Source organism: Bicyclus anynana, chromosome 13 (genome assembly GCF_947172395.1).
Source record: "Bicyclus anynana chromosome 13, ilBicAnyn1.1, whole genome shotgun sequence".
NCBI lineage: Eukaryota > Metazoa > Arthropoda > Insecta > Lepidoptera > Nymphalidae > Bicyclus > Bicyclus anynana.
In genome coordinates, this window is record NC_069095.1 from 16,423,990 (window position 1) to 16,449,410 (window position 25,421).

Here is a 25,421-nt window from a genome sequence, read left to right on the forward strand (position 1 = left end):
GCCCTTACAGTTGTACCTATCGCTGTAAAAATGGAGTATCTTTTGCCGTTTTCCCAACATTTCCCTTCACTGCTCTGCTCCTATTAATCGTAGTGTAATGAAAAGTATACTATAAGCTGCCCAGGACTATGAATAATAATTGTACTAAGTTTCGTTAAAATCTGTCGAGTAGTTTTTGTTTCTATAGCGAACATACAGACAGACAGACAAAAATTTTACTGATTGCATTTTTATCGATCAGTAATTAGTTACCCCCTGATAGTTATTTTGGAAATATATTTCATGAAGAGAATTGATCTCTCTGCAGATTTTTATAAGTATAGGTAACCGGCCAAGTGCAAGTCGAACACGTACACGCAGGGTTCTGCACCATTATCTATAAAAACGGTAAAAAAATCATGTTCTCACGACTCTTGCTCAAAAAAGCTATTATTTTACCATTCCACAGTGGGGCTAAACAACTATTTCAACCTGGGCTAAAGTAATTTTGTTTTTTTTTTAATTTTTGTCTGTTAATAGCCTAATAAAAAAGGAAAAAAGTTTAATTCGTAACTCGTGGAATCATACTAAAATATCTTGCGGCTATCACTGCGCATGGTAGTGTCAACTTATAATCTTCAGGGTTCTTCAGATTTGCAAGAAAAATCTCAATAACATTTTTTATAGACTTCACACGGGGGACTCGGAAGTCCTGACCTCATTACCAGTAGCCGAACTAATATAATCTCGGGGCCAATGAGGTAGTTGAGTTGGTTAGTTGAAACCATTTATCATCATCATGGAGTCCACAATCTCTTGCATGGACTAGCAAACAAAACGGTCTCGAGCCGCCAGTAGCCAGTATCCAGCGGCTCCCTGAAACCCACTTGGTGTCCTCAGCCCACCTAGTAGGGGGTCGACCAACACTGCGATTTCCGGTGCGGGTTCGCCATTCCAGCACTTAGGGACCCAACGTCCATCGGCTCTTCGATCCATTTTGAAACCATTGAAATAGTAAAAACACAAATAGCATGAGCATGAGCAGCACGCATATTTGGAGATATCATGATGATTTTTTTGTCACTTCTTAACTTTGCAGCACGTGTAAATAAATTTTTGAACGTGTACTAATATGTAACTGTCACTGTCATTTTGACTTTGACGAATCAATTGTTATTTATTTACATTTCGTTTAGTTTCGTAGTTTTCACGGTTTTACCTATTTTTTGCATCTAAGGGATTTTATAATTTATGGGAAAATCATAATTATTATTCATCGAAATGCATACACAATACAAAAAATGTTTTATAACAGTAGGTACTACACGTTTCGACCTACTATGCCAAAGTATTCAGCAACCTGCAGTGCTTCGCGCTTTGAATAAGCTTGGATATAGAGAAATAACTTTTCAAATAGGCAACAGTGATTGTGAGCCAGGCCACTATGAGAAGGAAGGTGTTAAAATTGAGATGTACCGGTTCAAAGATTCTTTGAAAGAAGACATGAGAAGTGCTGATTTAGTAATTAGTCACGCTGGTGCAGGCAGTTGTTTAGAGGCTTTGGGTGAAAACAAACCTTTACTTGTCGTTATTAACGAGGATTTAATGGATAACCATCAAATGGAACTAGCAGAACAGTTGCACATGTCAGGGAATCTCTATTATTGCACTTGCGATACATTGAACACATTGGAAACTGTGGATTTTAGTTGGTTGTCACCTCTGGCCAAACCTACGCCGAATAATTTTGTTAAATATCTAGATAGTGTATTTACTGTTAAAAATCTATCCAAATAAATGCAAATTTCATGTTTAGTAGCTTAAAATTATGTAAATATATTTCCATTTAAAATTCAAATTTCATACATGATAATATTAATCTCATAGATGTCATCATCATGGGAGTCACTTAGGTATAAAATGTGGTGTAATTATCTTACTAGAATATTTGCAATCAAGTAGTAGAATAATACACACCAGCCTCCAGGCCCCGATCTAGAGGCAGGTAGGAGCTAAGCAGGGGCTTTGCCCAGAATGGCAAAATTATTTTATAGATCCAGCAGATTCAGAGAAAATTGGCTGTGAGAGACAGACATTTGAAAGATCTTACAAGGTTTCAGTTTTTACATGTACCTAAAAAAAAAAACAGTATTTTTGGTGCGTGGAAAGGTCAGCATTTATATTAATTGATTATGAAACACGGCTAAAACTCACGTGATATTACGTCGGAGTATGCCCGACTAGTTTCAAACCCATATATTTTAATCGGGATCATATGGATGGTTGCTGCCCACAGCGTGGAAACCGCTATTTCTTTCATTGTCACATACAACAAACTTGGAACAAGACAGCATTAGTTTGGTTTGCTTACAAGAAGACGAGTCTAATGAAGATGACATTAATGAACCGTCTGAGAGTGTAACGGAACCTTCACTCCCCACCACTCAACCTCTCTCCGCGCGCGCAATGCGTGCAGCAGCGCGTCGCGCAGCCGCTTCGCAGTTTGGATCGTGCCACGATGCAAGAACCAGCTCATGACTAAGGGCCCCGTATGGGTTCGAAACTAGTCGGGCATACTCCAACGTAATATCACGTGAGTTTTAGCCGTGTTTCATAATCAATTAATATGAATAACACTCACGATAGTTTAAATTCTAAAATAGTCAGCATTTATCTTTGCCCCAAGAGGTGAAATTGGATCAGGTTCTGCCAGCTTCCACTTCAATATGTCCTTGTTAATTTTGAGATACCTTACTATATGAAGTTACTATTTAGGTACTCTACTGGGTAACAGCTAGTGGAATCAAACAACTACCACTAACTCTTGTCCAGTCTATATGGCTGAAGGTCTTAGTCTGCGATGGGCTGTGAAATATTGAGCCTTTCTTTATTCCAAGTACATTCTTCTCACCCACATTGGAGGAGGTTGGTGGGTCTAAGCTCCAAATGTACTGAGAGGGATGCCTGGCCATGTGGTACGCCATTAAAATATGCTGATAATAACTCCAGAACAATATATATGATACAGCGACTGTCTCTGGCAATACACTTGCATAACCACTGTTCAAAAAATAAGAGTATGCACCAAACATCAAGCCTGGTCTAAATGCAAGTCCGTCAGTAGAATAAAAGTTTAGTGTATTATATTAAATAATAAAACACAACTGTTTTAAAATTTTTATTGGAAAATGTAAATTACAACAAAATTATAATATTATGTTTAATTAAAAAATTGTTTTAAGCTTACAATTTTGGGTAAAGAATTCAAATATGTTTCCAGTATAAATAGAAAATTTGTTTGACTATAATATTAGATTCAGCTAAGAGTATAAACATGCTTACTATGGTAAAATTAAACAGTTTTAGGGTCATATTAAAAAAAAAAAAACATCAATATGAATTTTGGATGTTTTGTTATCCATTCTTGCAACATATACCCCCTTATATTAATTCGATTTTTGTTTTTGGTATGAGTTACAAAAATCCCACTTATTTATATATCTCATATCACTACACTTGTTTTACTTGTTGTTCCATAGTTTGAGATATCTAAATGTTATCTGTTAAGTCTACGGAGAAAGTTAGCATGTCTACACTCCAAGTTGGTGCAGTATAATTTACACTAATTTCTTAGCCTCAAAGAAACTCTTCAGATGTCTCATCTGCCAGTACCCGATACACACTAGAACACCAGTCTGCAGTAAACTCCACCACAGAACTCTTGAATTTGTGCTCTCGGACGTCTGTCTGAATCTCTCCTCGCGGTGCTGAAAAATTCCACTTACAGTGAGATGGAGTTTTTAATTCGCTATTAATTAGAGTCTCTCATTTATTTATGTATTTGTTCATTTTTATTTTAAGAATGTTATTAATACATAATAACTATTAAAAATTATGAAAAAAAATCAACCCTCCTGCTCTTCTATAACAAGATCCCCAAGACTGTGATGGACCTGCCAATGCATAGCTTTAAGCAATGTGTTAAAAAACATTTACTTAGTCGAGGTTACTACAACATTGATGAGTTCCTTAAAGATAAAAGCGCTTGGAGGCCATTGGATCAGTTTCCACCTTCACACAGGAAATAAAACTATAAGAAATTGTAATTGTTATCAATTGTAAATTATAATACTGTATGACTTTTTCAAAAGAGCAACTGTTGAGTTTCTTGCCGGTATCTTCTCAGCAGAACCTGCCTTCCGAACCGGTGGTAGAATCTTTACAAATAGTCAACTGACGTGTCAAAAGTGCTTGTAAACTGAGCCTACTTGAAATAAGTGGGAGATTTGAGTGCTAAAGCAATTGGTGGTCAGGGCTCCAGAGTGAGGAACTTCTTCACAATATGAGCTATCTCAAAAATCACTGCCTTCTGCTAGGTGCATGCCCCAGATTAGATTTGAACCTACACCCTCGTAATCAAAGATAGAGGTCATATCCAGCTTCACTTCAGCTTATCAAAATTATTTTTATTTATTTTTAGCAAAAGGTTTGTTCCAGGTTCCCCATCCCAGGTTTGAATACAAAATAAAAATAATTGTTTATTCAATTATTAAAAAAAGCTATATACCCTCTGATAGCTTTGTTCCTTAGTGATTTGGTGAACTTGATCCAGCAACTGTCTGATCCTTAGCTGCAACTCACTAAGTTTATCTTTCTGTGCCACATTTGCATAGTCCACAGCATGCTCTCCGACTTGGATGTCTAAGTGTACCTGAAATCAAACAAACAATTCAGTAATCACAAATGTTGGCAATTATAACCAGTAAACCCATTACAACTCTTAGAAAATGTATTTATCAAGCGTTTTTGGCTCTAGGAATGTAAAACAGGTTGTAGAGCTCAGAACCAGTTAAGGTAATTTTTTTTTTTAATAAAAGTTGTTGCATTTATTAAAATGTCTACAAGTGAAATCACAGATGAATGAATGTATTATATGTGAGGTTAGTTACCCTATAATTTTTATACTGCATACTGTAATAAAGTAAATTGCACTTTATATGCAAGCTAAAGTAGAATTTTTTAACTTATATTAAATACTGCAGGGTATGTGGATGTTAATAAGGAACTTTATAAGAATAAATTAAGAACTTCACAATAAAAGAGTTTTGTAATGTACAGTGCCACAAGTTTGTTTATTCAGGTGTTTCTTAGCCTCAATGCTATTATGAACTAAATGAATGACTAACTAAATGAGGCAATAAATTCATATGAACATTCATAAATAATTAAAAAATGTACAAAGTAGTAAAGTGAATATATTTGAAATATGAAAGAGTCCAAACTTTGTTTTGGCCCATGCTTAGCAAGCTTAATAAACTGACAGTCCCAATATAATCACACACACTAATATTATAACGGTTTGTATGAAACTGTGTTTGTTAACTGTAGAAGCCTAATCTACAATCTAATCTGCGAGGCTTACACACAAGCGAATATTGTTTGACTGTTTCTAACAGTTGAAGCTAGTGTGAAGTGTCTTGCTCTTCTGTTACTTTGGTGACTGACGGTAGCTAGTGAACGGTGCCCGTGGTTCTAAGGTAAGTCTTGCCAGTTTTGATTTATCCAAGTGTAGCACATATATTAAGGCTTTGTGTATGTCCAAAATAGATTAGGCTTTTAAGTTTAAGCAAGTTATTATACATACATATATAAATGTCAAGTTATCTAGTATAAGTTAAATTATCTATTTCTAGCATGGAAAAACTTATACTTAAACCATTGAAAGTTTCATTACGTATTTATTTCATTATTTCTACAGTAAATGATAAATTTATTACAAAATATTGGTATGGTACTTACTCTCAACTGAGATCCACTAAACCAAGATGTACTATTCGAGTACATGCACAGTACATGTTCACCAGGAGTCGTTGAAGTGAACGAGATCATACCCTCTGAAGAATATACACGGGAAAGTACCACACGATCATTGGGATCACGTACTTCCACATGCATTCCAATACCAGGCGACGATGGCATGAATCCGCCTGAACGAGGGTCGAAAAGCTCCACTTTGTAGTTCACTGTAAATATTATACATTATCTAAATGATTATTCAGCAAATAGACGGTGTACAGTTAGTTAGATCTGATAAAAATCATAAAAAATCTCCCTCACCGATCACGGTTGTGTCATCTGGGATTTCTTCGATGAAACATTTCCTCTCACCCTCCGCTATGTGAAAATATAAAGCTGAACTAAAATCTAAAATTAATACTAAGGTAATGAGCGAGGAAAAACTTAATAAATTCATTTTGAACAAACTAAACAGTCGGCAAAAATCGAAAGCAACTTCACATTCACAAATTGACAAATGACATGACACACGTCACCTCTATTTTTTTTTTAATTTCGTCTGATTTAGCGTGGTCTCTTACTACCATAGATAATATTATAAGCACTCCATCTATAATATTATTAAGAAGTAAAGTTTTTAAGTTTGTAACATTCTTTGAAAGCTTAGACCATTATAAAGAAAGGGGTAATCTTCGGGACTGCTGATCCGATTTCAAAAATTCTTTCAACAGTAGAATGCTATGTTATCGAGGAGTGATTCAAGCTATTTTATATTGGTATCACATATATTAGCAGAGTTATCACAGTTTTTATCATACAGGTCCTTAGACCATTAGAAACTCCTCTTATACAGACTTAATCGCATGCGCCGCCAACATCGCCGCGCGTTAAATCTAGTAGTAAGTATTTTTTATTTGAATACAACCCTAACGATATTTGAGTAGATTTATTAAAAATAAAAACTGTAGGTAAATAAAACGGCTTGCTAATAATTTTGTTCAAACTGCATTGCGCCGTATTGTGTCGTAGCTAGAGTCGCTATTTATTTTAATGACGTTGCGGAGTAAATCTTCTGTACTAAAATTATAGTAAAAGTAAAAATTATAGTACATATGTTTTCTGTGCTATAACAAAGATTACAGTGTAAATAGATATGCTACTCTAAACTTTTTCGGCCTGTGACAGCGCGATCTAGTAACTAGCTACGGTATTTTTAGTGTAGTATCCATTATGTTAAAAAAAATAATGCATATTTTTTGTAAAGGAGAGAGATTTTTGATTTTGTAAGAGTTGAAGAAACCAATTGAGAAAAACAAAAAAAAGACAAAAAGTTTTCCATTGTTACCCCCGGGCACGAGCTCAGATCGTACATTTTTTAAGCACTACTAGGCCAAATGACTATGTAGAACTTCGTTCAAATTAATTTACAGTTACTGTCTTTCTTTAATAATCCCTTTGCTATAGAAATACAAACACATTCTTTCTTATGACGTGTCAAAATTAAAAGGATAAATAATTGTTTTTTTTTTTAGATTTTTTTTCGTAATTAGACGTATTAAATCTCTAAAAACAATAAAATACATGCACACCGTAAGTAATTAATTGAATTTAATATCCTGGAATCTTAAATCTAGGATGTAGATGGCGCTGCTTCATAAAGATTTCAAATTCTGATAATCTATAACACAGATTACTATAGACTAGAAAATCTATAATGTCATTGTCAGTTGTCTGTGATTGTCGTGTTGTATAAAAAAATCTTTTAAAATAATATTCATGTAAAATGTATTCTGCTAATCTGCTTAAAAAGTATTAACGAAAATAATAGTCCTATTTTATTAAGTGCCAGGGAAATAATTTTCTATAAAAATTAAAAAAATCTAGGTTAAGTTAAATAATAAGCCTGTTTACCAACAATATACCATGGATCCTTTTATTCTCGCAGCTGTTATAAGCGCTATTGTAATTGTTGTCTTGGCGGTTGCATTTTTACGAGTGTCTAACATATCACCGCAGAGTGAGTACTTACTTCTGTTATTTTTACACATTAAAAATCTGTTCTGATGACAAAAATATCCTTCTTTTATTTATTCTCTATATTAAATTTTCGATTAAGTACTTTCCGAAAGTTTCGAAATGTGCCGTAAGCTGCATGCGCGGTTGCCTTCATTGAAGTACGAGTACAAGCAACAGGAATCAATTGCAATGGTTACTATCATTATCAAACACGCGCGTCCCTGAGAGAATGTCACGTCATCAGTCCTGGATCGGACAATAATATCACCTTAAGAACATTTTCATTGAAGCAGCATCATCAATATTATCATCATCATCATCATACCAGCCAATGGATGTCTACTGTAGGACACCTTTTGTTAAGACTTCCAAACATCACAATCCTGAGCCATCTGCATCCAGTGGAACCCTGCACCTCGTTTGATGTTGTAAGTTCTCCTCTTCTAAGGGGTCATGGAGTAGCATGGTGTGTGTAAACTCCATATCCAGATGTAGTGGGTTATTAAAAAGCAGATAATGATGAAAATAAACAATATTTTTTTTAGATGGTGCCAAACCTAGAGCAGTGGTACAAAGATTGGAGGCAGGCATCTGCAGGGTGCAAGCAGTCAGAAACCAGAGGGCACGGATGAGAGCTAATGCTGCAAGACATCAAGCTGCCTTGATTGAGGAAGAGCCTGGTGTGGCAGATGATGCTCAAGAAGACATCGTACAAGAAGCTGAAAAGGTGGAATTTGATGACAAAATGGGAGCTAAGGTAATAACAATAATATTACTTTTGAGATTTTGTGATGAGTGACCTTTCACATTTATGTACGAGTATAGAAGATACAGTATACATTTATTTTATGACACCAGTAAATTATCTTGGTTTTTAACACAAGCTTTAATCTGTCAAGCCCCATTAAGTCTGCCCCTTCTTTTATTTTCTTTAAGGTTTGCAAGCTTACAGTGATATTATTTGACTATGTAACAATTAATATGAGATATTAATGATATTGACTTTTATTCTGATATAGAAACGTGCAAAGATGGAAGCAAAGTTGGAGAAGAAGAAAGCGCGTGAAGCTGAAGAGCACATGCGTGTAAAAAAGAAGAAGCAAGATGAAGAAATGGAAGAAGAAAAGAAAAAGGCAGAGGAAAAGAGAGAGGTAAACCAAGCAATGTAAGAATCCTTGATGGCATTCCATGGACTCACTGTGGGTGTGATTGAAGGATGAACTCCTGGGGCATGTGATCTGGGCGTAGGGTTAAGGAGTTTATTTATGGCAACACTCCCCTTCTTATATTGTTCTGTCTGCCCTGGCAAATTTGATAAGATCCTAGTAGGACTACTTGGTTTAGCTATTCTTTTTTTTTTTTTTTTTTTTATATGTAATTTCTGCGACATGGCGATCTGCTCATAGGCAATAAGCCATTCATTTATCTGATATCATCATATCATTTAATGTTTTCTTTGAGAGCTATTTTGCTGCAGATTCCCTGTCAGCAGCTCTCCCTTTGGCTTGTTATGGAAATCTGTTCCACAGGTCGGGAATGCTGTGTCTTTGTAGCCGAGCAAAACGGAGTCCACCCTCGCGACTCAGAGCCCGTGCAAGCTCATTTGTGTGAATTGTCAGTCTCTCCTGATACCTCAGGCTGCACTGGGATATTTCTTCACGTACAGTTTTTATGTCAATGTCGTGGTACATGTATTTATTGCTGATACATCGCGGGATGCCAAACATTGTTCTTAGTGCTTTATTTTGGAATCTTTCCAGTATTTCAATATTTGAATTACTGGCCGTTCCCCACAGCTGTATGCCGTACGTCCAGATCGGTTTTAGCACTGCTTTATATATTAGCATTTTGTTTGTGTCAGTAAGTTGCGAGTGTCGTCCTAGTAGCCAGCTGTAAGAACGTAGCTTGCCATCCAATTGTTTTCTCTTTGTCCAAATATGTTTTAGCCATGTCAGTCTTCTATCCAAATGTAATCCTAGATACTTAGCATCGTCTTCCTGAGGTATCATTTTGTCGTTTAGTTTAACAGGGGGACAGGATTCTCTCCTGAGTGTGAATGTGACGTGGACAGATTTATTTTCATTAGCTTTTATTTTCCACTGTTTGAACCACTTTTCTATTTCCCTTAGGTGATTCTGTAGCAAAAACGAAGCTGTAGAAGGGTTTGAATGTGAGCATAACAAGGCCGTGTCATCAGCGTATGTCGCTATTGATGTGGAATCGTTTGTTGGGACATCGGCAGTAAAGATTAGATATAATACAGGGCCCAGTATGCTACCTTGGGGAACTCCGGAATTGATTTCATAAAGGTTAGAGCAGTCGTTATTAAATTTAACTTGATAACTCCTTTTATCCAGGTATGATTTTAATATGGCAAGAAAACTGTGTGGTAGCATCTTTTTTAGCTTAAAGATGAGGCCTTCGTGCCATACCTTATCAAATGCTTGGCTAATATCTAGAAAGACAGCGGAGCAGTATAGTTTATTTTCTAAGCTTCTGCTAATGATATCAACGATTCGGTGAACTTGTTCCACAGTGCCATGCTTTTCGCGGAATTCGAACTGATGGTTTGGCAACACTGTACTCAAATGTTCCTTCATTCGATTAAGGAGTATTCGCTCGAAAAGCTTTCCAATAACTGGCATTAGGCTGATAGGTCTATACGAGGATGCCTTTTGTGGTGGTTTCCCAGGTTTAGCTATCATTATTACCTGAGCTATCTTCCATTGACCAGGAAAGTGTTCAAATCTTATGCAGGCATTAAAAATGTGTACCAGTTTCATTATTCCTTTGAATGGAAGTTTCTTCAGAAGTGTGGCGTCAATTTGGTCATATCCAGGTGCTTTACCCTCCTGAAGTAACTTCATTTCTTCGAATACTTCTTTAGGGCTTATATTTTTTAAGGGCATACACATTTGATTCGCTGTTCCTAGGTATTCTCTGATTTTTATGTCATGTTCATGGCAACCCTCAGTGAGCGGTTGAAAAACAGTGAATAAATGTTCAGCGAATGTTATAGCCTTCTCTAAATCAGTTCTAGCCCATCCGCCTTTATTATTGTCGATAGGTGGTATATGGGGTTTAGGACGCTTTAAGTTTTTGGTGACTTTCCACAGTGAGTAGTTAGTTTCTTTTGTTGGGTCAAGATTTGAAAGCATGCGATGAATATTGTCATTTTCCAAATTATTTATATACTTTTTAAGTTCATCAGAAAATTTATTAAACGCTGCTTTATCTGATGGATATCCAGTTGTGTGCCAAATCTTTCTCAGTTTCCGACGTTTCTGAATTTTCTGTTTTATATCTTTCAGATTTGAGTAATGCTTTGGTGGGTACCCTCCATTTCTTCCTTTAGGGGTAGCAATATTAGAAGCCTTGTGAATAGTCTTATTTAATTTCTCTATTTCATCTTCTAACTCTTCTTTTGAGCCAATTTTATTTTTAAGATTTGTTTCTGTTGTTATTACAAACTTAAACGTTTCCCAGTTAGTAGTTCTGGAGTTGTATATTTTGGGTGGTGGGTTAACTAGAGTTACTGTTGTATTCATATTTAAGATAACTGGGGTATGATCTGAAGTTAGGTCTATGCATGAATCCACTGTGATATAATTGCTGTCAATATTTTTTGTAATGAAGAAATCTAAGAGATCCGGAATCTTATTTCTGTCAGTTGGCCAATAGGTAGGCTCTCCACCTGATAAGCATTCCAGTTTCATTTCTTGTGTTGATTTGAAGAGTTGCCTTCCTCTTGTGTTGGTCAACCTAGATCCCCAGTGTAGATGTTTTGAATTCCAGTCACCCCCACTGATAAATCTATTACTAAGAGTAGAGAAGTAATCTTTGTAGTCTTGAGCAGTTATTGTGTTTAGCTATTCTAATAAAGAAGTTGCTGCAGTTGAAGTGAGACCACCCTTACCGTAGATCTATAATAGCCCACCTTCATAAAGCAGTAACACACTTAGCTAAAGTGGTTTCGCAAATGTGGGATAGAGGTAAACCCAGAGAAGAATGCAGTAGTGCTCTTCTCAAGGAAACTTGCACGCAATTACTTTGATTTGAAAGAGGTCTCTTTACACGGAGCACCAATCCCGTGGCAACGCACTGCCAAATACCTAGGTGTGACCTTTTATACCTGTATGAGCTTCACGTCTCACATACAGAAAGCCAGAAAAAGAGCTGCTTATGTGATGGGTTGTCTCTATCCTATGATATGTGCTAAAAGCAAATTATCCCTCCGCTCCAAGGTCACTCTCTACAAGACCTGCATCCGTCCAATAATGACGTACGCTAGTGTAGTGTTTGCCCATCGCCCAAAGGCGACTCTAAAACCCCTTCAGGTCCTTCAGAACCGATTCATGCGTCAGGCCACGGGCGCTCCGTGCTATGTGCGCAATAACGACTTGCATAGAGACCTAGATCTCCCCACAATAGCCCAATATATGAAACAGCTCTCGAAAACTTATTTTGAGAGAGTCTCAACGCCCTTAGAGAGTTGTTTCGCCCATCTATCGTTAGTAGTTTCGGCGATGCTTCTGCACTCGCCCAAACCCCCCAGTGACGCCGTTAAGGTCCCTAGGTAAAGAGCCTACGGCACTTACACAATCAGAAAAGAAAAGAAAAATGTTCTAGTGAGGCCAAGGTCTTTAAAGCAGCTTATAGAAAAATGTTGGTAATTCTCTGTACCACTTTCATTTATTAAAATTTATTGCACAACTAAAAAAAAACAACAAGAAAGAAAATAGAAGAAACATAGAAAACAAGTATGTGCAAAGGTGGTGACATCTTCCTTTTTTCCATATAACTTTTTAGAAAAAACGAAGATGTCAGGTGCTTTTTAAAGTTTAAGACCAAACCAAACAGCATTACCACATTGTTGTAGGAAGAAGAACGCAAAATAGAGGAAGCAGCACGCAAAGCTGAAGAAGAGCGTAAGAAACGTGAACAAGAAGAGTACGAGGCAATGAAGGCCGCCTTCAGTGTAGAGGGGGAGGGGTTTGATGAGGAACCAGACCTGGATCAGGAGAACTTGCTTAAACGGTTTATTGAGTACATTCAGGTGAGTTACAAAAACGTGCTATTATAGCAATAGATTCATTATATTAAACCAAAATTTTATTAATATTTTAGCAAACTCCCAGCATAGTTACTGTTTCCGTGTGTGAATATAGATTTTTCTTTGTGAAAGAATGGTTAAAATTTTCATGTTAACACTTTTGTAAGTATCTTCAGAATGAATTAATTACGACAATACCACCATAGCTTATATTCTAAAATTACCACATAATCAAATCTTAGCTTTTAATATTACTTTAGGTACCTAACAAAAACGTAACCTTTTCTCAAAATAAGATGGGTTATAATAAAAGATAATTTTATATTTGTTGTTATCAATCCATATTTGACTCACTGCTGTGCTAGAGTCTCCTCTCAGAATGAGAAGGGTTAGGCTAATAGTCCACCATGCTGGCCCAATGCGGATTGGCAGACTACACATGCAGAGAATTAAGAAAATTTTCTGGTATGCAGATTTCACGATGTTTTCCTTCACCGTTTGAGACATGCGATATTTAATTTCTTAAAATGCACACAACTGAAAAGTTAAAGGTGCATGCCCAGGATCGGATTCGAATCCACATCTGAGGCAATGCCGGAATCTGAGGCAATGCTGGAATCTGAGGCAGAGGTCATATCCACTGGGCTATCACGGCTATTTTATATTACAGGCACAAAAAGTAGTCCTACTAGAAGATTTGGCAGCACACTTCAAGATTAAAACCCAAGCAGCTATCGACAGGATAACCAGCCTTCAGGCTTCAGGAGATCTGACTGGTGTTATTGACGATAGGGGGAAGTTCATATACATATCACAGAAAGAACTAGAGGATGTTGCAAGATTCATCAAGCAGAGAGGGCGCGTGTCTATTGCAGAGTTGGCGGAAAGCAGTAATGAATTGATAAACCTCAACCCTGTGTCTGTTTTGTAATCTCGCTTAATATATAATGTATAAGTCTCAATATCTCAACAGTAAGAGCAGTTGGACTTATCACCTAGGTTTGGTGGTTCGATCCCCATCCCGTTGGTCTATTGTAATACCCACTCCTAGCACAGTCTTTTCCGACTAGTTGGAGGAGAATGAGTATATTATAAAAAAAATATGACTAAATTCCTAAAAAAATTTAAAAAAAAATGTAATTTTCATATTACAGTTGAGATAGACAGAAAACTGCTTATTTAATATTACAGCAAGTTCAAGGAATCTTGTTTAGATATATTGTATTTTATTGAGACTTTATTGTAGAGATTTTATTGTATGTATTGTATAGAGACTAGAAATAGAAGTGTATTATGTATTCAAAATTTGCCTACTCCAGCTTTGGTTAGCATTTTATTTAAGACTGGATTATCACTAAGTGAGAACATCAGTTCAGCATAGTTTTATTTTATATACTTAAGCAAAATATGTTTGATATAAAAATAATAAAACTTTTGAAAATACAAAATTTTATTAAACCAAAACTAAGAAATTATTCATTTGATTCATATCCAAAAAGTCCCCTGTCCTTTTCCAGAAGTAACAGGGAAGATTCCTTAATCCTGTCCAATACTTCTAAAAGCTTGTTTTTTGAGAAAACTTTGTACAGGCAGCGATTTTCACCTGCAATCAAATCACAGATTTTCATAGCTTCTTTGTGATTCTCAATATCATTGTTGCTTTGCAAGATTTTAAGAATCAATAATGTAATTTCAGGTATGCACAAACATCTTAAAGTGTCCAATTGTTTGTTCCTTTCCTCTTTTTCTTCTGAAGTGAAACTGTTAGAGGATACACTATCAGTTTCATCTTGGAGCCATCCTCCAGGGAATAACAGAGTGTTGTACAGTAAACTCTTTGTATGACGAGATAGGTGTAACACAGTATTTTTCCATCTTGCCTTCTGTTGTTCTACTAGGGCACTCTTTTGTTCATGGTGAACCTTGTCAGAAAATGTAGCATCATGAGGCAAAGGTTCAACATCCTTCGGTTGACCACTTATGAAGTGTCTGTACCAAGTTGCAAAGGCCTCCAAACCTTCTAGGTAGGCCTTCAGACATAAATGTTCTCTCAGCTCTGAAGAGTTTGATGGTACTCTATCAATATAGTTTGTAAACATTTTTTGGAAGCTATTAACACATAAGAGAGCAGCATCAGTGTTCCCAATGAATATAAATGTGCGAATCATGGTATTGCTCAGCCAAAGTGCTTCTTGTAATTGATCCTCAATAAATGACAACCATTCAAGGGATAGAACGACTTGGTTAACTAATGTTTTATCCTTTTCAACTGCAGGGTTTTGAGTGAGCATCAAATCTATGTTTCCATAGCCTTGTTGGATATCCGTGATTGCTTTCTTGATTGCTACTCTCGCAGATGCAGCAACGTTTACTCCTGCTTTTAATCCAGCATTGACTACTGATTCTCGATGTTCACTTTTCTGTATGTGACCCATCAAATCTGCATAAAGAGCAATTTGCCTTTGAACTGGCACTGTAGATGTGTAATATGCAATAAGTTCGGGATTTTCACAGCCACTCTCACCTAAGCCCTCAATAAGTTGTGCAACATATTTCTCCAAAACCTTATCGCCAACGTTATGTTGTGGGTCCTTACCCATCTGTCTCAGTACAAGCACTAAATGAGCTAGAAATCGAATAAATTTCTCATCAGAATTTTCAAGCCAGTGGAGGGAGTCCTCCATTATTGTTCGGACATGTCCAAGCATCAGATGACGCTGGCATGTTTGATAATTGGACTCCCTTTTGCCTTCCATCAAAGCTTTAACAGCATTAAAGATTTGCTCCAAAGACAGCTCTTCAACTTGAAGTTCACTTTGCAACAATTCTAAAACATCCTGTGGAGTTGTGTTTGCTTCAGCAGTAGCGTGATGCTCTCTTAAAAATTTATCAACCCTTGCCTCAATTTGAACTCTTAAATGTGCCCACAGCAAATCCTCCCAATTTCCTTGACAAGCTGGTAGAGTGCTTTGTAGATGACCGCATAGTATTCCAACAGTAGCTCTATAGCTTATATTTTCTGAGACATCACTTGCAATGTTTAAAGAGCACCACTTCCACAAGTCTCGGGAAGAATTTCCAGAAACTTCTAAAGTGCCAGTCTTATCTTGTTCATAATGCAGCAACTTCCATCCTTGTAGAACAGCACCTCGCCACGCCTGCCCTGCGCTTATGCATAAGGATACTGCATCATTAAACTTGCCACAGCGCACTTCAGTGAATACTCTTTTACATAAATCATTATCATCCTTTTTGTCATCAGTGTGGATTGTTTTGTTTTGGCGTTTGGGTGCATCAGGGTCCATGCATGTGATCATTGAAGTATTCTTCTCTTTGTTGAATAAGCTCGAGCCAATGAGTAGTTGGTGAAGTGTGTTACCCCAATGTACATTGTTATTAACAACTGGAGCTGAAGTTTTAGTTGCTTCCTCTTGATAAGCAGCAGTGGCTTCGAGCCAGTCTACTAACAGTTGAAGTAGACGTAACTCGGAATCGCTTTGAAAAAAAGCGTTAACTAAAGTTTGCTGTGAGAGGGTAGGTTCCAGAATAATACTGTCCAATGATTGGGGATGCTCATTTATAGAGTCCTCGTACAGACATTGTATAAGTTTCCATGTATTCGCTTCCTCTGCTAACCAATAGTTATGAGCATTGTATCGATGCCAGGGCTCTACCAACTCTAAAGAATCACGACACACTTGAGATAACCTAGATAGAGTATCCAAAACTTCACTCGGACGAGCGGATTGTATTATTTCAAAAAACGCTTCATTCAAATCGTCTCCGGCGTTACCTGTGTTCAATATAATTGAAGATTCATCCAACACTTGCCTCAAGCTTGTATCATTTAGCGTTTTCAAAATTAAAGACTCGTTGATTGGCGATATATTTAATGTATCATCTCTGCCTAAAATTTGTCTAACCCGTTTGTTTTTGGGAGTTTGATGCAAGGACTGGAACTGAAAACTTCTGTCGTAACTCATCGCTACACTTATTAAGCAGCTTTTTACTAATATTTGTATTTTTTCTTCACTTTTTTGCCTCTCAGATCTCGGCGCCGGTTTAAATTTTTAATTTGTCTACAGCACAGATTAACTACGTAGTCTGCAACTCTGCAGATAACAAACAAAACGGAAAACCAAAGAGTATGTTGTCACTAATCACCTAACATTACGTTTTAAAAAAAACATTAATTTATTGTGACCAAAGAAAATATTACTCTAAGAGGGAGTGTCACATCACTACGGGTTACTGGTTGTTGTTACAATCACTGATTCGTATCTTTTTAGCCGTTTGTGCTGACTCGTATCCAGAGAATGAGAATCTAAATATTTTATAGCCATGCGTGATCACAATAATTCAATATGTCCTTAGCGCTATATTTGCTTACTAAATCACACGCTGACTCGTAGCAACGAAATAAAAAACAAAATCAACATTCTTATTGCTTTAATTCTCGGAGGAACGCAATTCCTAAGACATCGACATTCAATTCCTAAGACGACAAGAAAAAGCTTGAAGTCTTGTATAAACTAAAATGATCTTGGATAGAAGCAGGTATTACTTTGCGGAAGTTCGTCATTAATAGATGATATGAGATCACTCATAATTCACAGACATTATCATCTTTTTACCCTTAGCCCACATAGATGGGGTCGGCGAAATATGTCATTCTTCTCCATTCGTCAACCGTCTCTATTTCTCGACAACTCTTCATCCACACTCTTTGCACACATGTCCTCTTTCACACACTCCAACCATCTCTTATTTGGCCTTCCTCTCCTCTCTTGTCCTTCCACTTGCAAATTCAAGATTATTTTTTTCTAGTAACATGACTTTCGTCCCTCCGCAATACAATCATGTCCATAACGAGCTAACCTTTTACTCCTCAATTTTTCTGTCACGGCGTCACTTTCAGACTTCCTCATAAAATACATAAAAGTAAAAATAACATGTCTTTGTCTGTGAATTCAAGGGGCATTCCTTATTTTAATAATATGATTCACAGATAAAGACATGATAATTTTACTTTTTGGACTATTTGTAGGTAAGTACAATATATCTGGTTGCAAATGATTTTTATTTACAAATGGTTACAAAATACAATCATCTCAAACAAAATCTCATGCAAACGCACCTCACTATTCGGTTCGGTAAGATTAAAGGGTCACAGACCCTTAATTATTTTTCGCCACCCGTTTTGAAACAGGTAACATATTTTTAAAATTAGTTTTACCAGTTTTATCAAATAAATAAAATATAAATTACGACACATGATGACCATAATATTCCTGATTTAACATCATGTTTTATCAATCGTACATAATTGGAGCATAGTATTTTATCAAACTTGTGCCGGGTCACGTATTAGGTATATTTCTACTTTGCAAGTTCTATTTGCAACTTGAATTTCCAAAGCGCCAGTAAGGCAAGTACCAGGATTTTACTGAATCCAAATCCCAATAATTTAATATTAAGTAAACTTTTTATTTTAACTACCTAAATGTTCCCAAATTTATAATATAAATAAGTAACAAAAAAAGCAATCTTGAACCAAAAAAATACCTGGGGTTCATAATAATTAATTAATTAAGTTGCATAAAAATTGATACGGGTAAGTTTTGTTTAATTTTGTTTTGCCTAACACTTTACTTAAACACAATTGTTTACTCTCAAATGTTTAGTTAACCGACTTCAAAAGAAGGAGGAGGTTCTTTAATCGGCGGAATCTTTTTAAATCAAGTCACAGCAGGTGCCAGGATAATTCATTATGTATATTAAAAAATAAAATTTATTAAAAGTTTAATTAACTTTATTCGAAAATACTAGCGGTCGCCCGCGGCTTTGTCATTGTAAAATTCTGTTTTTCATAAATCCCGCGGGAACTATGGGGTTTCTGGGTAAAATATCCTACATGTTACATAATAACTTCCCCTATCTACCAGTGAAAGTCTCAATTATATCAGTTCAGCCGTTTTAGAAATTAGTCCAGACAAACAGAAAAAAATGGTATTTTTTAAAAAGCTTTATTTTTACAATACTCAAACAATGTTTTACATAGTTAATTTGAAATCACAGACAGACATTTAAATTTTGGTCAGTATTATTATTAATAAGTAGTTCTTTTTTTAAAAAGAATGTATGCCATATTTTTTTATAATATGAACAATATTCCCATTTCCCACCAACTAGTCGGGAAAGACTGCTAGGAGTGGGTACGACAATAGATCAATGCAGTGAGGATTGAACCACAACCCCTCGGTGAAGAGTCAAACTGCTTTTACCGTTGAGCTATGGGGGCTCAATTTAGATGCTGTAATAATATGTAACCTTGTGTAAAATGATGACCAACTTATAAAGGTGGATTTACATTTGTCTGACGTGATGTGACGAGACACATCAGAACACAAACGGTATCATACATTTTGTGTGGCAATGTTTTGTATAGTTTTCACTTATGTTTTGTAACATGACGTGATGGCTTCTGATGTCTCGCATACAAAATATATGAAACCGATTCTGTTTTGATGCGTCACAACACAACATGTCAAACAAATATAATTCGGCTTAATCCATGTCCCAAACAGATATAGGTACGGTATGGCATCAATTAATTACTTAATTATTAATCGTATATTTAAAGAAAATATATTTCACCAAATTGGTAAAGAATATTCTATATTAAATAAAACTAGCATTTAGCATTGTATTTGTAAATAAATTAAGACAAGGCCTATGGCATTGATATTTGTGAATTATTTTAAATTTTTTATTATTTAAATTTTATAGTTTCTTTTGACCATTTTTTATGATTCACTGAACTATAACACTGATAATATAAGAAAGATTACTATTAGAAATATACATAAATATTAGAATTTAAATAAAAGTAAAATATAAATAGTCTTTATTTTGACTATGTTACTTAATTTTATACACTAGAGCAATAAGTCAGGCTATCCTTTGATATATTATGCCTCCTCTTGAATAAGCCATTGTCTTTGTCTCTGAACTCTCTGTCCTTCTTCCTGTTTCTATTTAAATTAGTTGTGGAAAGACAAATTTTATTAAAAATAATTTATTGTACTAGTGTTTTCTTAACGAAACAAAACATACCTATTTTGTGGATACTAAAGAAAAAAAAAAGCAACAATTAAGGTAGGTAAACAAGTAAATCAAATAAATTATTATTTTTCTTCTGATAAAATATTTGCCAGCAAGACAATTATTTTTAAAAAAAACAAGCTGTTTTCTATTTATGTGTTTAAGAATTTACTAATATATCTATGAGTATTATAAAATCTTGGAAAATCCACATCAAAATTGGATAGCACACAATAGCCTTCTAATACATGTCCAGTAGTTACAAGAAGGTCCTAGTCCTATCAATAATGTCAATGTAATCTTGATTATTGAATTAATATTTGTATACTAGCGGACCCGGTCAAGCTTCGTTTTGACATAAGTGCACTTATTCTCTATCTCTACTCTACCCTTCTATACCTCTACCCCTACCCTACCCGTATCCTACCCCTACCGCTTGACTCTTAAACGTTTGTATGGGAAATAGAAAACGGCAGTTTTTAGGGTTTTCCCGGAAATTATTTAATTTTTTCTCACCTTTTAAACCTTCCCTATACCTCCACAAACATTTCAAGACCAAGATAAGATAAATCCGTTAAACTGTTCTCGAGTTTTAGCGAGACTAACTAACAGCAATTCATTTTTATATATATATAGATTGTTATTAATATTACCTTCATAATGTACACAAAACCTTCTTTTTATTAAGTTGGTAAAACTAATTAAAGCCTAGTAAAGGACTCAGGACGGTGTAAAGATTCTATCTTAAACCATAAAAAAAGTATAACATCCTAAGTGTACCCCTCAGAATACAAAAAAACAAAAAAGTGTTTTTCTGTATTCTGAGGTGTACCCTATAATTTTATACTATTAGATATGTCACTAGCGCATCGAAAGTAAGGCAATCAAAGGCACCTAATTATTGTCTTAATTTCATTTAGTTGCATAGTAAACAATAAACTCTATTTAAACAAATAGTACAAATAGCTAATAATACTTATTTACTTAATATTTGTTACAATACAACAAATATTGTCTACAATGTGAGAGAGTGTGTGTTTAGGAAGTGTAAAAACTATACATAAATATGTACGTAAATACAAAATTGTGCATGTGTAAAGTGCAGTAGCTAAATTTTGATTACTTTTTAATAATCTAAATCTAATAGTACCTAAACCTAAAAATCTTTGCTTGTATCAATTTTTGTAATTTTATAGGCACAAAGACATCTATAGTATAAAATATCATTGAGTGTACCTATACTCACTAATATAAATTACTTCTGTTGGAAATTAGTAAGTTTGCTACACAAAAGTCAAACTTTTTATATATTTATATTAATTAATGTTTTCTGAAATACAAAACAGCAGTATTGCTATATTATTTTTGAAAATTTTATTCAGTCTCAACTTTACTGAACTTATTTATATAGTAATTTCAAAATTACATAGTTCAAGTTTTTGTTTTGGCTAGTTAAATATTTTGCAACAAGAAACTTTGTTCCTATTCCAAAATAAGAAGACAAAGAGCCCTAATATTATGTTAATAAGGCATGTGATCTTAATGTGTTATACATATATAAAAATAACTTTAATCTATTATTTTTTTTTACTTTTCCTGACACTATTGACACATGCCTCAGACAGCAAGTTCTATGTCATTTAGCTGTCATCTCAATAGTAATGTAGGAGTTTTTAAATTGTTTATTTCAATCAAGAATTATCCTTATTTTCCTATACTTTCATTAATTTTAGGCACTTAATGGAGCATAAAATGGACCAAGATCAAATTCTTCACATGTGTTTAACACAAAAACCAGAACTTCAAATTTATCATACTTTAAAGGTAAGAAATCTCTTGTTATTTAAATATTTCAATTAAAATATATTGAGAATATTGTACAAAATGTATATTTATTTCAAATGTTTTACTTGTTAATGTAACATTTAATGTTGAAGGCTAATGTTCACTTGTAAGGTATATTGGTGTACTTATTAAAGTTAATCTTAAATCTCATCTCTCATTACACAATTTAAGAAAATATTTTCGTATAGATTGTGACTACAGGGAATTTGCTGCACAATATTTACTTGGTTTTTTCTTAATTTTGAAGTAAAAGGTGTACAAATCTAATACCTACCTACCCATTGATTTTATTAATAATACTTGGTCTGATACTCATTTATTTATTTAGTTGGTTGGAAATAATCTTTTAACTAGATTTTGCAAAGTTGTTATCAAAATTAAGTGTAATTATTGTTTTTTAAAATGATATCAGTACCTACAAACAACAATACCTACCTCTAATAAAACCTCTAATAAAATATGACAAATAAATAAGTACATAAGTACATTTCTGTTGTCTGTTACAAATTCTGTTGTGTTATTCTAATACTTTCAAGACCAAAATAATTATGTAACTTGCATCATATTATTTGGGAGATTAGAGTACCTACAATGGTACCTAGTCTTAACTAAGTGATGTTAGTGTAGGTATATTCCAATTGAATTGAAACTTAGGTACTTAACAGAATTATTATTTTCAAGACCCCATTATTTTCAAACTTCAAGATCAACCTCAAGATCCTCAACCCTCATACAAAACTTTATACAAAGTTCCAGCCTCAGATCTTTGGTCTGGTGATGACTGACTCGCTAAATTAAAGGAACAGGAAACATTTGCAAAATAAAATTTCATTATTTTCTGGAAGTATTTAAAATTTTTTAATTTGTTTGAAATTATGAAATCTGAAAAAGCATTGCGATTTGACATTTTTATTTATTGTTCGAGAAATGTGTAAAACGAAACGTGTTTCGTGGTGCATTTATGTAGAAAGCGTTAAACAAACATTTAGTCCTATTTGCATGTAATGTCGTTTATTTATTGAAAATACATTTAAAAGTCTTTTTTAAATTCATATATTAGTTATATTATGCAAATTTAATTTAAAAGTTTAATAACGATAGTAACAAAGAACTTTTTATCTGTTTCTGTAAATGCACATGGAGCATTTCCGGAACGCAACTTTTTACGTCATTAATACAATTATCGCAATTTGTTTTAATTTGGATTAGTTGTATTACTTTATTTTATTTATTTTAATAAATTCTAAACAATCGTTACGTAAATTGCTTCAAAATATTTCAATTTATTTCGTCATGATTTCACCCACTTACAATAGGTCTATTGTTAGAATATAGCGTGGCGGTAAGGCAAAAAATCAATCGTTTGCAAAACTTTTTTCATTAGTTGTTGACATTAAGTAACACAACTTATGAATACAGAGGTAACAAATTAAAAAAATAATATTGCAGATACGTTTAATGTAGGAAATCGTTAAAAAAAATAATAAGTTGTTTTTAATACTGCGTATTTGACTTTACCGCGCAAGATCTAATTCAGGGACGTGCTTGCTATCTCTTTTTAACATTCAGAAGTCGCTCAGTGTTTGTGGCGTTTGGTGTGGTCTCATACGTTTCGTCACAAGAATTGAATTCTTACTCATTTGAACAGTGTTTTTTAGGCCTGTATCCGCCATTACTATCGAAAATCGTCTAAATAATATTGTTTTGCTCGTATAACGCGCTGGACTGGAGCTCACTGTGCGAACTTTGTGTTAGTGGTGTCTGTTTAAGTGTTTGAGAAGTGTATCATTTCCTGTTCCATATCGTAGAGAAACAAGCAACTGCGACCGCTTGCGAACTCCTCGTTATCACGTGGGTCAAATTTGGATTATAGTGCACGCAGGAAAAGAATTTTTAGTGATTATTATTCACACGCAGAAAATGTCGACAATGTTTTATATATATAAACAAAGACCGGCTAGTAATCAATGCTAACCGTTGTTTTTCAGAAGCGCGCCGTACGCATTCGGTCGTCGCCGATCGCGTTTCAAGAGCCGGCAGGTGACTGAATCGGAGAATGACCGTAAAAGACGTCCCAGTGCAGTGCAAGACTCGTGTTGTGTTGTGAAACAGTGCGGACTCGCGTCGTTACATAAGTTCGGGATGAGTGAGGCACGCTGCCCGCCCTGACGCGTCGCGCGCCGGCGTCCGCGGCGGGCGGCGCTCGTGTCATGGCCCCGGCGCTCACGGTGCCACCCCAGTTTGCGCGCTTCGACTCGGCTGCCGAGCCAGACCTCGCCCACCGGAGACGGGCCCTCGCGCCCGTCGACAATCGCGCCTCACTCATGGACGAGGACGACATGGGCCTCCAGAACCAGCCCAGCCTGGCCAAGGACTCGCAGGAGATGGAACAGATCCTCGTAGACCTGGGCAGCAGTGACATAGTTCAAGCAGACCTGTTCCAGGCAATCAAAACCTTAGAGAGCGGCGGCGATAACCTCTCCACAGGTGACGCCGAAGGTATTTTCCCCTTGAGCGGCTTTGATTTGACAGACACTGTGGACTCTGAGGGTGATGCCGCTGAGGATAAAATAAGGCTGCTACAAGCGCGGTTGGAGCGGCGCTGCGCGTTTCTTTTGCGGCGTTTGCGAATACTGCAAGGGCGCGCTATCGGGAAACGAATATCAGAGGAGGTCACTCAGACTTTTGAGAAAAGCACCCGTGGTGCCCGGAAAGATGGTGGAGGGAGACCTTTGGGGCTAAAAGCTCTCTTGAAAAGAATAGAGACCACTGCTGCACTCCAGGCCAGTGCTGCATCACGGACTGTGGTTGGCCCCAAGTACTATAAAGCTGGGACATCAAAAGGTGATGCGTCAAGATCAGCATCTATAGGAATTTCGTCTGGGACTCTTACTGGTCTGGATGATTCAGCTGGTGCACTGCGCTCGCACTTGTCGGTAGTGAAACATCAGCTGGACTCTGATGCCACCGCCTCATCCTCGGGGGCAGAGAGTAATGATGAAGCTGTCACATACAACAATGTCCACCAACAGCCCATGCCAATGTAAGTCATTTTCCATGTTTACTAATGTATGTTTGAGATTCATTGTATCGCTTGGTGTGTTTTGCCATTTTCTGTTTCTCTAGTAGTATTATTCAACGTAACTATGTGTACATAGTTACGATGAATAATATAATAATCAATCATTATTATTATATTATATAAGGAATATAAACTAATAAATAAATGAAATACAGTCAAGTTCACATTTTTAATATTAGTATAGATTTTCAGGATTGTCTTACGATCTGTGATTGAATAACATTATTGATGGTAATTGGAATGATTAATTCAAATTAGAAAATCATTACCAAAGATCAATCAATACATATAAACATTAACTAAAAAAATTATATATATGTATACCAATTAAATTGAGAACCTCCTGCTTTTTGAAGTCTGTTAAAAATAGTGGTAATCACTAGATTTACTGAACCAATTCTGAAAAATTCTTTATCAATTATTACAGAAAGCCATGTTATTTTATAGGCTTTATTTTATTAGAGGGGTGTGAGCTACTGCTAAAAATGTGTCTTTCTCAGTATACAATTCTTTACTATCATAAATAACATCCCACTGTTGGGCCAC

General features: G+C 35.5%; 5 protein-coding genes across 11 annotated transcripts in view; 3 read left to right on the forward strand and 2 right to left on the reverse strand.

The window, feature by feature from the left end:
- The first annotated feature begins 1,156 nt into the window (after positions 1-1,156).
- LOC112058066 (UDP-N-acetylglucosamine transferase subunit ALG13 homolog) lies at positions 1,157-1,808 on the forward strand. Its single transcript, XM_052885068.1, has one exon. The coding sequence runs from the start codon at positions 1,261-1,263 to the stop codon at positions 1,774-1,776; it is 516 nt and encodes a 171-aa protein (XP_052741028.1). The 5' UTR covers positions 1,157-1,260; the 3' UTR covers positions 1,777-1,808.
- Positions 1,809-3,142: 1,334 nt separating this feature from the next.
- On the reverse strand, positions 3,143-6,302 carry LOC112056497 (transmembrane emp24 domain-containing protein eca). Its single transcript, XM_052885067.1, has 4 exons — positions 6,097-6,302; positions 5,779-6,002; positions 4,547-4,690; positions 3,143-3,746 (listed from the first exon to the last, which is right to left on the reverse strand). The coding sequence occupies exons 1-4, from the start codon at positions 6,230-6,232 to the stop codon at positions 3,597-3,599; spliced, it is 654 nt and encodes a 217-aa protein (XP_052741027.1). The 5' UTR covers positions 6,233-6,302; the 3' UTR covers positions 3,143-3,596.
- Positions 6,303-7,477: 1,175 nt separating this feature from the next.
- Positions 7,478-14,316, forward strand: LOC112058065 (DDRGK domain-containing protein 1). Its single transcript, XM_024098733.2, has 5 exons — positions 7,478-7,792; positions 8,337-8,548; positions 8,811-8,942; positions 12,671-12,847; positions 13,515-14,316. The coding sequence occupies exons 1-5, from the start codon at positions 7,699-7,701 to the stop codon at positions 13,773-13,775; spliced, it is 876 nt and encodes a 291-aa protein (XP_023954501.1). The 5' UTR covers positions 7,478-7,698; the 3' UTR covers positions 13,776-14,316.
- LOC112058064 (nuclear pore complex protein Nup107) lies at positions 14,277-16,950 on the reverse strand. Its single transcript, XM_024098732.2, has one exon. The coding sequence runs from the start codon at positions 16,825-16,827 to the stop codon at positions 14,317-14,319; it is 2,511 nt and encodes an 836-aa protein (XP_023954500.2). The 5' UTR covers positions 16,828-16,950; the 3' UTR covers positions 14,277-14,316.
- A 125-nt stretch (positions 16,951-17,075) lies between these two features.
- LOC112058067 (KAT8 regulatory NSL complex subunit 1) overlaps positions 17,076-25,421 on the forward strand; it is a 33,914-nt gene continuing 25,568 nt past the window's right edge. The window contains exons 1-3 of one of the 7 annotated variants that reach the window (XM_052885062.1): positions 17,076-17,891; positions 21,682-21,772; positions 23,782-24,836. In XM_052885062.1, the coding sequence (XP_052741022.1) occupies positions 24,004-24,836 (833 nt within the window). In that variant the 5' untranslated portion in view covers positions 17,076-17,891; positions 21,682-21,772; positions 23,782-24,003. Of the gene's footprint in view, positions 17,892-18,007; positions 18,054-18,100; positions 18,459-21,681; positions 21,773-23,039; positions 24,837-25,421 lie in introns of those variants that run through there. The other 6 variants (XM_052885061.1, XM_052885060.1, XM_052885065.1 and 3 more) reach the window with 6 other exon arrangements.